This window comes from Nerophis lumbriciformis, linkage group LG28 (assembly GCF_033978685.3).
Source record: "Nerophis lumbriciformis linkage group LG28, RoL_Nlum_v2.1, whole genome shotgun sequence".
In the NCBI taxonomy this organism is placed as follows: Eukaryota; Metazoa; Chordata; class Actinopteri; order Syngnathiformes; family Syngnathidae; genus Nerophis; species Nerophis lumbriciformis.
The window spans coordinates 35,743,467-35,755,566 of NC_084575.2; the positions used below are offsets into that span (position 1 = coordinate 35,743,467).

Consider the following 12,100-nt stretch of genomic DNA (forward strand, 5'->3'; position numbering starts at 1 on the left):
ACTCGGACTGCACGCACGCAAAGGAAATGCCTTTCAGGTTTATTGGCGCTCTGTACCTCTCCCTACGTCCGTGTACACAGCGGCGTTTTAAAACGTCATACATTTTACTTTTAGAAACCGATACCGATAATTATGAAACCGATACCGATAATTTTCCGATATTACATTTAAAAGCATTTATCGGACGATAATATCGGCAGTCCGATATTATCGGACATCCCTAATATGTACATGCATTTATTTATATTTATATTTTTATATATATATATATATATATATATATATATATATATATATATATATATATATATATATATATATATATATAAATGAATGTGTGTAACATATTTTATTGTATTTGTGTGTTGTTTTTTAGAGACAAAACTTTGTATTATTATTAGCTGATGTCATTTATTTTTTTGTCATTGTGCTTTTTGCTGTTTTCCCATTTTTTTGCTGGTGTTTGTTTTTTTCCTGTAATGTGCCTTTGGGCACCCCAGCTGTAGACGCTAACTGTTTATGGCCATGATAGTCTTAGTACTGTAGTATATTTGTTCATCCTCTAGTCGTATAAGGCAGTGTTTTTCAACCACTGTGTGCCGTGGGAAATTATCTAAATTCACCTATTTGGGTTAAAAGTATTTTTTGCAAACCAGTAATTATAATCTGCAAATGATGTTATTGTTGTTGGTTTTTTTTGTTGAGTGTCGGTGCTGTCGAGAGCTCAGCAGAGTAACCGTGGAATACTCTTCCAGCTGGTAGCTAATTGCTTTGTAGATGTCGGAAACAGCGGGAGGCAGTGTGCAGGTAAAAAGGTGTCTAATGCTTAAACCAAAAATAAACAAAAGGTGAGTGCCACTAAGAAAAGACATTGAAGCTTAGGGAAGGCTATGCAGAATGAAACTAAAACTGAACTGGCTACAAAGTAAACAAAAACAGAATGCTGGACGACAGCAAAGACTTACTGTGGAGCAACGACTGCGTCCACAAAGTACATCCGAACATGACATGACAATCAACAATGTCCCCACAAAGAAGGATAAAAACAACTGAAATATTCTTGATTGCTAAAACAAAGTAGATGCGGGAAATATCGCTCAAAGGAAGACATGAAACTGCTACAGGAAAATACCAAATAAAGAGAAAAAGCCACCAAAATAGGAGCGCAAGACAAGAACTAAAACTACACACAGGAAAACAGCAAAAAAGTCCAATTAAGTCAGGGTGTGATGTGACAGCTGGTGACAGTACACCTACTTTGAGACAAGAGCTATAGTGACGAATGCTTGGTTATGCTTTAAAGTCATATCCAACAATTGCGACAACAACTTTTTACTGTCAACTGAGTTTCGTTTTTTAGTGATTTCTGCTGGTGGTGTGCCTCCGCATTTTTTCAACGCAAAAAATGTGCCTCGGCTCAAAAAAGGTTGAAAAACACTGATATAAGGGACAGGAGTCAGCGTCGGAAGTAGTCAAATCAGCTGTTCACCTGGCGGGTTGATAAAAGAGGTCCTTCTTTAGCTGCCGCTTTGTTTGATCATATATTACTTCCTTTGCACATGTCAATGCTTACTTTTGTATGCACGATAAATCAACAGAAAATCCGTATTTTAGAGCGATCAGGGTCAGAGTAAACTTGATTGTCCTGTTAAGGAAATGTATCTTGGGCATTGTGTTACATTATTGCTTCATAAGGCATACAAGATGATTAAATCACATTAAAACAAACATTGACAAAGTAGGGCTAAAAACAGAGTATATTAAACCACACTTGCCAACCCTCCCGGATTTTCCGGGAAACTCCCGAAATTCAGCACCTCTCCCGAAAACCTCCCGGGACAAATGTTCTCCCGAAAAACTCCCGAAATTCAGGCGGACCTGAGTGACGTGTTGACAACACACAACAACAGTGTCTACCGTAAAGCAGTTGGTCTGCCGTAAACAGCAATGTTGTGACACTTTTAAACAGGACAATACTGCCATCTACTGTACATGCATATGTGACCCACCCATAATGTGTCACATTTTTGTGTTGATGTATTTATTTTATTTTGTGGTTTGAATTCATTTTTGGAGCTGTCATTACACATTTATCAGTATTCACATTGGTCAGTCGGGGGCAGTAGGGCGTTTCTTCCCAATTGAATGCTATCACCTGCAGACCGGAAGTGTCTTGTCATTCTGATGAGCGCGACCAGTCTGTGAACAATTGAAACGTCCTGTGTGCTTTTTCCTCCTGTATAACAGGTTAGTTTTGGTGAATCAACTCACTGAATAATATCCATGTGATCTTTATAAGTTTAAGTACACATTCTGATGGTGGAGCCTAACTCTAAAGTGTTTGTGAGTTGTAGTTTGTAAATGAACACTGAAATTCAAGTATTTATTTTATTTATATATATATATATATATATATATATATATATATAGCTAGAATTCACTGAAAGTCAAGTATTTCTTATATATATATATATATATATATCTCTTAACCACGCCCCCACCCCCACCCCCCACCTCCCGAAATCGGAGGTCTCAAGGTTGGTGAGTATGACGGTAACACAGGGACATACGGAGAGACTAGATTATATAAAGCGCCAGAAAAGTGCTAGGTGCTAAAGTGTTTATGTTCATTGCACATTGTTCTATTGCACTCTTTGATTTGCAACAGCTGAAATGAATGATCATTTGAGACGGTTTGTTTTGCACTCTCGTGTACGGTGTCTTCTTCCTGGTTGGAGAACTTGCTATTCTGATGACTTGTTGCTTGTCATGATGATCTATGGACTCATAATGTTTTATACCAAGTATCTTCATTGGCTAACATGGTTTTTCACTTACCAAACCACGCTATAATTCCGTATCTGATGAGGCTCTGATTGCCAACACCATACAGCCTCAGTCCTCTAACTAAATATAGTCTCCGTTGCAGTTTGTTGCACAAGTTGTCAATGTACACAGACTCTAGTATTTGGCTTGTCAGCTTACCGTTGTAGGTGATGATGGTCCTGATTGAGAGAAGAGTTGTTTTAGTGTCTGATGTCTGCCTTAATGCATTGTTGCAGCTCAATGATTTGTATGCAGGTTTGCAAGAGGTTGGCTGCCGTGCAGAGAGTGGCTGGATGTGAGGCGGGGGTCTTCAGGGGTTAAAATGCATTCCTGTTGACGGATCTGTTGATCACTCTCCGGTTTGGGGTGCCACTAATGTCATATTGATCTTTTTTTTTACTAATATTTTGCAATCAACCGGTAGGGTACCAAAGATCGACTAGTAGATGGCGATCAACGAGTTGGCAACCCTTGCTCTCAGGCAACAATAGAAAACAATCTCTGTGGAAATGTGCAGCCTGGCGGCAGTGCATCCACAGGTTGACTAGAATGGAAACATGTTGGCCCCGCCTTTAAATGTCTAAACAACCTCGCGCCAACCTATCTCTCCGACCTCCTTCAGCCTTACTGCCCCACCCGATCCTTAAGATCAGCCGATCAGCTGCTGTTGACGGTCCCTGACACAAGGCTGAAGCTTAGAGGTGACAGAGCTTTCGCCGTTGCTGCTCCCAAGCTCTGGAACGACCTACCTCTGAGTGTTAGACAAGCCTCCTCTCTTCCTGTTTTTAAATCTCTCTTAAAAACATACTTTTATTCCATGGCTTTTAACACTGAGTGATATCCATCCTGCAATGGCGCCCCATAATACACCTGCTGTGAACCTGTTTTTATGTTTTTATTTATTCTATTTTAATTATTATTTTTTTATCGTGTTCTGTTTGTGTTGTGTTGTGTTTGCTCGGTACTCGTTTTATCTTTTAACCTGCTCATTGTACAGCACTTTGGCTACCCCTGTGGTAAATTTTAAATGTGCTTTATAAATAAAGTTGATTTGATTTGATTTGATTTACGCATCTCATGGAAATACAGGGCTGTAGTGACCCCGATAGGGACAAGCAGTAGAAAATGGATGGATGGATGAAAACACAGGCTTGCATAGTGTATGTTTGTGTGTGCATGTTCAACGTCGTCTCAGCAGGTATAACCTTTTACCTTTATTAATTTTGTCTTCTCTAAACTTTGAATACTAGTAATAGATTACATTTATATAGCACTTTTCTAGACACTTAAACTCCTTTAAAGGGAAAACTGAGAACTCATCATTCATTCACTCTAGCCAAAGCTGCACTGGGTTAGACTGACAGAAACCTAGTTGCCAATTTGCGCCTATGGCCTTTCCGACCACCATCAAACATTTATTCAGATTTATACGGGATTTGTACCAAGAACCCTCAATTTTATAGACTGCCCCTCTGCCATCTTAGCCATGCCGCACAATGTCCAAGTTTTCAGTGTTGAAGTACTTTTTGCACAGCTTGCAGTTCTCTAACAAGGAACTGAATGATTTAAATTCACAAGAGTACTTTTTTTTAAACTGTCAAATAAAGGCCTGTACTATACTAACATCCTACATTACAGTCTCTCTAGATCAATGAGACTTTGTGACTTATTAAGCTCAGTGACCTCTTCCCTCTGAGTAAGTCTGGTCTCAGTCCCATGATGTCCAAATGTGAACAACATGATGACGACAATTGTTTTAATAGCAATTTGAATTCCCTGGTCTATGCCATTTAATACTTTATTATAAAAGAGCAATTTGTGCAAAAAGGACTGAGACATTGAAGAGTTGAACATACGTAAAATAAAGCTCACTTGTTAAGGTTATAGTGCATTTTAGGTTCATCCTTAGAACGTTCTGTAAAAAGTGTGTTCTTTTTGTCGGCGGTCTTGGAAGAAGAAATATGGTACACAATGATTTAATATCTCAGCAAAGCATTAACACTCGCGCCTTTTTATTGCAGTTGCTCAGAAGATCGTGGCCATCAGGAAGAAGCAGCAGCTGTCCATCGGCCCGTGTAAATCACTGCCCAACTCTCCCAGTCACTCGTCCGTCTGTGCCACCCAGGTGCCCAGCGTCCAGGCCAACCAGGTCAGTGGGACGACTTCAAGTGCAATGTCTGCTCGCTCATTACTTTGACCCTCCTTTCTTCCTTTTTGACCGCAGGGACACAATTGTGTTCTTAAAGCTACCATTCTGCTCAGGCAGTGCAGGGTGTGTACACCAGGTCATTAGCTGCGGCAACCAAGTCATTAGAGGAGCATCATTAGACCCAACAATGAATGAAAGTGTCCTTAATCTTCTTGGACCTCTTCTAATTCCAACCACTGCCCATTGAGGTTTTATGCCATAAGATTTATTTGACGCCTTTTCAACTTCAATATTTTCAACCCGTTTCCTAAAAAAAATAACAAATTAAACTAGATTACTGCAAACACACTATCATTTTTTTACAAATACATGTTTGATATCAAATCAAATATCAAAATGATCTTAATCACCTTTATGGAATAACATACCTGCCAACTACTCCGGTTTTCCCGTAATTAGTACGGTTTTCATCAACCTATTCCGGGTTACGGTTGCAGTGATAAAAAATATGGTTTTTCATTAATTACATTTTTTTTAATTTTTTTAAAAGTTTTATTCACGAAATCGCGTAACAACAATGACAATCGACACTGCTTCCCGTAACTTCCTATCGAGCCATTCCGAATGCCATGCGCGAGGCTATTTATAGCACCGCTGCCAAGCACGAGTTTCCAAACGAGCGAACGATCATGGAATCAGCCGGAGAAAAATCGCAAACGAGTCTTAAACCGAAAAGAAAACTGCAGTCATTCCGTGAAGAATATTCAAAAGCCTATCCGGGAATAATTATCCGTTCCAAAAAGGGTGAAAACTACGCGAATTGCACCTTGTGCAGACAAGATTTTTCGATCGGACACGGAGGAATTAGCCATGTAAAAGACCACGTTGGGACAAAAAAACACAAGTCTAATGGGACGGCGTGGCGCAGTGGGAGAGTGGCCGTGCGCAACCCGAGGGTCCCTGGTTCAATCCCCACCTAGTACCAACCTCGTCATGTCCGTTGTGTCCTGAGCAAGACACTTCACCCTTGCTCCTGATGGGTGCTGGTTAGCGCCTTGCATGGCAGCTCCCTCCATCAGTGTGTGAATGTGTGTGTGAATGGGTGAATGTGGAAGTAGTGTCAAAGCGCTTTGAGTACCTTGAAGGTAGAAAAGCGCTATACAAGTACAACCCATTTATCATTATCATTTATCATTTAATGCCGTTGCTAAATTTGGATTTTAGCCACAAAAAGGTAATGACACCAATGTTATCTATTGGAATTGTTTAGTACTGTTATACTGTTAAAAGTGTTTATACTATTTATGCTTTCAAGTCCAAGTTGAAGAAATCTTGTTAAATGTTGACAGCATAACTACCAAAATACAGAAGTATGTCCTTAATATTTTTGCAGTGCTATTTCTGTTGAAAAGTTCAAATGATTACATTAGAGATGTGATGTGCCACTTTTCAAGTGTCTGATGGCTTCAATTAATTTTCATTCATTTTTCATATTTTGAATTCTTTTGAAAGGCTTACAAAAAAACTACATTTGAATTGTAATTCCATGCTATTGACAGGACTATTAATTGTAATGAAGTTAGCTTACCATGTTTACAGTATGATAATTGTGATAGAAATGTGAATTTTAGGCACAGAATATTTTTTACAATTGAACAAGGCAGTAGATTATACAAGCTTGGACAGAAAGTTAATAATGACACCAATTTTTTTTTTAATAGAATTGTTTAGTACTGTTTTACCATTTGTTTACTGTAAAAAGTGTTTATACTTTCAATGAACAAATTGAAGTCTTGTGAAAGGTTGACAGGATAACTGGCATTAACTGTCAAAATAATTTCAAACTATTGAAGTTAGCTTACAGAATAAACATGTCAATCAACCCATATGATTTTTGCTGTAATATTTTTGTTTTGAAAAGTCACTGTGACTGATAGAAAAGTGATGGTTTTAGCAACATTTTAACCTGTCTGAATGCAATCAATCATTTTGCGTCGGGGGGCGAAGCCTGAACCCCCCAACAGGACTTTGTCCTGGACCTACCGGGGCCTGCGGCCCCTGGACCCTGGCTACTAGGTTTTTCTGATTTCAAAAGTTGGCAGGTATGGAATAAGCTTATTGTCACTTATTGGAGCTACAAGTAAAAATGACGTGAAAGTGTTAGTATTTATTTATACATCGGAAATTTGTTTGTACCGTATTTTTCAGACTATAAGTCGCAGTTTTTTTCATAGTTTGGCCGGGGGTGCGACTTATACTCAGGAGCGACTTATGTGTGAAATGATGAACACATTAGCGTAAAATATGAAATAATATTATTGATCTCATTCACGTAAGAGACTAGACGTATAAGATTTCATGGGATTTAGCGATTAGGAGTGACAGATTGTATAGCATGTTCTATATGTTATAGTTATTTGAATGACTCTTACCATAATATGTTACGTTAACATACCAGTTGGTTATTTATGCCTCATATAACGTACACTTATTCAGCCTGTTGTTCACTATTCTTTGTTTATTTTAAATTGCCTTTCAAATGTCTATTCTTGCTGTTGGCTTTTATCAAATACGTTTCCCCAAAAAATGCGACTTATACCGTATTTTCCGCACCATAAGGCGCCCTGGGTTATAAGCCGCGCCTTCAATGAACGGCATATTTCAAAACTTTGTCCACCTATAAGCCGCCCCGTGTTATAAGCCGCATCTAACTGCGCTAAAGGAATGTCAAAAAAACAGTCAGATAGGTCAGTCAAACTTTAATAATATATTAAAAACCAGCGTGATGTGGGCGCGCATGGAGTCGTATATCAACATGGACGGAGCTGCGTGAAAAAAGCCACCCGGCCTCTTCGCGTAAACTTACCTTAACCACTCGCTCATCTTTTCTTCATCCATCCATCCCTTCGAGTTAGCTTTTATGATGACGCCGGCTGGAAAGGTCTCTTTTGGCAAGGTCTTCCTTTTGAATATCACCATGGGTGGAAGTTTCTGGCCATTAGCATGGCAAGCTAGAACCACAGTGAAGGATGACTTCTCATTCCCTGTGGTGCGAATATTCACCGTACGTGCTCCCGTTGTATCCACAGTGCGGTTCACAGGAATATCAAAAGTCAGTGGAACCTCGTCCATGTTGATAATGTTCTCTGGCCGGATCTTTTTTTCAGCTATCTTGTTTTTACAATATGCACGGAAAGTAGCCAGCTTTTCTTGAAAGTCTTTAGGCAGTTGCTGTGAAATAGTAGTCCGTGTGCGGATGGAGAGATTGCGTCTTTTCATGAACCGGAAACCTGTCGCTTAGTAGGAGCCATTTTGTGGTCTTTACAGATGTAAACACACAAAGGAAATGAAACGTAATATCCGCGCGCTTCTTCTTCTTCTACGCGGGCGGGTGGTTGCTTACAGTAGAAGAAGAAGCGCTTCCTGTTCTATGGGGGCGGGTGCTTACCTTGGCGGTTGCTTGCGTAGAAGAAGAAGCACTTCTTCTTCTACGGGGAAAAAAGATGGCGGCTGTTTACCGTAGTTGCGAGACCGAAACTTTATGAAAATTAATCTTAATATTAATCCATATATAAAGCGCACCGGGTTATAAGCCGCACTGTCAACTTTTGAGTAAATTTGTGGTTTTTAGGTGCGGCTAATAGTGCGGAAAATACGGTATATGTTTTTTTCCTTCTTTATTATGCATTTTCGGCAGGTGCGACTTATACTCCGGAGCGACTTATACTCCGAAAAATACGGTATTAGGGTCTATTGCACACAAAACAAGTCACATGACACAAGAACCAAATGAATGTCTCAACTAGGGTTGTCCCCATACCAATATTTTGGTACTTGTATCAAAATGTATTTCGATACTTTTCTAAATAAAGGGGATCACAAACATTGGCATTATTGGCTTAATTTGAAGAAAACATCTTACAGTACATTAAACATATGTTTCCTATTGCAATCAAAGAACAATTTAGTCCTTAAATAAAATAGTGAACATACTAGACAACTTGTTTTTTAGTAGTAAGTAAACAAAGAAAGACTCCTAACGGGGTGTTTAAGGGATGAATGAGTGGTCCCTGACACATTATTTTCCCAAACAAATTTCCCTTCTCCTAACAAAGAAATAATTTCTCTCACATTTCTGTGATATTCTGCATTTAACAGCAGATTTCATTATATGTGACTCTGAATGTGAAAATCATATGCCATATTTTTTTGTTGAGTTTAGTGATTATTGATGAAGCAATGTGTGAAATAATAAGTAGCAACCATAGTAAGATCCCAAACTTCTAGTAGACGTGCTTTTTTCCACTCATTCGCTCCTTATCCGTTCCAGTGTTACAAGTTCTGGAATTTGCATGCATGTTGCATTATTTGTTTTTATATATATATATATATATATATGTATATATATATATATATATATACAAACCCTGTTTCCGTATGAGTTGAGTTGTGTTAGATGTAAATATAAACGGAATACAATGATTTGCAAATCATTTTCAAGCCATATTCAGTTGAATATGCTACAAAGACAACATATTTGATGTTCAAACTCATAAACATTTTTTTTTGTTGCAAATAATCATTAACTTTAGAATTTGATGGCAGCAACACGTGACAAAGAAGTTGGGAAAGGTGGCAATAAATACTGATAAAGTTGAGGAATGCTCATCAAACACTTATTTGGAACATCCCACAGGTGTGCAGGCTAATTGGGAACAGGTGGGTGCCATGATTGGGTATAAAAGTAGATTCCATGAACTGCTCAGTCATTCACAAACAAGGATGGGGCGAGGGTCACCACTTTGTCAACAAATGCCTGAGCAAATTGTTGAACAGTTTAAGAAAAAACTTTCTCAAGCAGCTATTGCAAGGAATTTAGGGATTTCACCATCTACGCTCCGTAATATCATCAAAGGGTTCAGAGAATGTGGAGAAATCACTGCACGTAAGCAGCTAAGCCCGTGACCTTCCATCCCTCAGGCTGTACTGCATCAACAAGCGACATCAGTGTGTAAAGGATATCACCACATGGGCTCAGGAACACTTCAGAAACCCACTGTCAGTAACTACAGTTGGTCGCTACATCTGTAAGTGCAAGTTAAAACTCTCCTATGCACAGCGAAAACTGTTTATCAACAACACCCAGAAACGTTGTTGGCTTCGCTGGGCCTGAGCTCATCTAAGATGGACTGATACAAAGTGGAAAAGTGTTCTGTGGTCTGACGAGTCCACATTTCAAATTGTTTTTGGAAGCTGTGGACGTCGTGTCCTCCGGACCAAAGAGGAAAAGAACCATCCGGATTGTTATAGGCGCAAAGTGTAAAAGCCAGCATGTGTGATGGTATGGGGGTGTATTAGTGCCCAAGACATGGGTAACTTACACATCTGTGAAGGCACCATTAATGCTGAAAGGTACATACAGGTTTTGGAGCAACATATGTTGCCATCCAAGCAACGTTACCATGGACGCCCCTGCTTATTTCAGCAAGACAATGCCAAGCCACGTGGCTTCATAGTAAAAGAGTGCGGGTACTAGACTGGCCTGCCTGTAGTCCAGACCTGTCTCCCATTGAAAATGTGAAGCCTAAAATAGCACAAGGGAGACCCCCGGACTGTTGAACAACTTAAGCTGTACATCAAGCAAGAATGGGAAAGAATTCCACCTGAGAAGCTTCAAAAATGTTTCTCCTCAGTTCCCAAACGTTTACTGAGTGTTGTTAAAAGGAAAGGCCATGTAACACAGTGGTGAACATGCCCTTTCCCAACTACTTTGGCACGTGTTGCAGCCATGAAATTCTAAGTTAATTATTATTTGCAAAAAAAAAAAAAAAAAGTTTGAGTTTGAACATCAAATATGTTGTCTTTGTAGCATATTCAACTGAATATGGCTTGAAAAGGATTTGCAAATCCTTGTATTCCGTTTATATTTACATATAACACAATTTCCCAACTCATATGGAAACGGGGTTTGTAAATAGATGACCATAGTCACCATAACTAGTATATCATGCAAAAGCGCGGATTCCAAGCATGTAAAGACTTAGTATAGTTGAAGACTTCCGGTCATTATAAAACATGAGTGCACATCATAATGGCAGCTACACTTTACATCTTAAAGATCTAAAAAAAATGATTTGGGAATGTCCGGCGGGCCAGATTGAAAAGCTGAACGGGCCCCATGTGGCCCCCGGGCCTTCATGTGTCCAGGTCTGCTCTAACCAAAGAAATGTAATTTTGACGCTGCCTGAATTTTCTTTTTGTTCCTTTTTCGATTCAGACGACAAATGGCGGGGGCGGTTTGAGTGACTACTCCTCATCGGTGCCGTCCACACCGAGCACCAGCCAGAAAGAGCTGCGCATCGATGTGCCGCAGACCACCAACACGCCCACGCCCGTCCGCAAGCAGTCCAAGCGACGCTCCAACCTGTTCACCGTAAGCACGCGCGTGTGTGCGGCGTGATTAGCAACTCTTAGTGATGTCAAACCCGATTAAAGTGCGTCCCTTCCACAGTCCAGGAAGGCCAGTGAGACGGAGAAGGATAAGAAAAGTCTGGAGGCTCGAGCCGACAGCATCGGCAGCGGGCGAGCTATTCCCATAAAACAGGTAAAACTTCCTGTCTGCTCCTTTTTCATTAAGAGTGAAATCACACGCTTGACATCAATTAGAGTGCCAGGCTCTCTCGAGCGGATCATTAGGAGACGTACTCCTCCCATCCCTCTGTTCACCTACTTCATTGGCCACTTCACGCCATCAAGCTGCTTCCTTTGCTTCGGCTCTCTCATCTGCAGCCGCGCACTTTGGCAGGCGCAGCAGCGTTTTAAGGAAAGAAAGGCTCGGCAGAAACGGGAGGGGGAGCGACCTGCTGTGACAGCCAGGCGAGCGTCTGAATTGCCTCTTAATTTGCGGCAAATGTGCCACAGCAGCAGTGGGTGATCCAGCAGGGCTCCTCCCGACAAGCATATCAGGCAATTAGTGAGCACTAATCATGACCCTCGTGTCGCTGCCGCAGCCTCGTTTGTAATCTCTTAATGAACAAATTGCATCTCTGATTAGGGGCTGACACACCAGGAGAGAGAGCAGGCCACACCGAGATGCTATAGCGGAGGTGCCACTAATTGCCTTCA

General features: G+C 40.3%; 1 protein-coding gene across 6 annotated transcripts in view; it reads left to right on the forward strand.

Annotated features, from left to right (window-relative positions):
• The window catches only part of agap1 (ArfGAP with GTPase domain, ankyrin repeat and PH domain 1), a 229,765-nt gene that overhangs the window by 107,586 nt on the left and 110,079 nt on the right, over positions 1-12,100 (forward strand). For all 6 annotated transcript variants that reach the window (XM_061924155.2, XM_061924154.2, XM_061924157.2 and 3 more), the window contains 3 exons: positions 4,848-4,975; positions 11,253-11,408; positions 11,487-11,579. In XM_061924155.2, the coding sequence (XP_061780139.1) occupies positions 4,848-4,975; positions 11,253-11,408; positions 11,487-11,579 (377 nt within the window). The remainder of the gene's footprint in view (positions 1-4,847; positions 4,976-11,252; positions 11,409-11,486; positions 11,580-12,100) is intronic.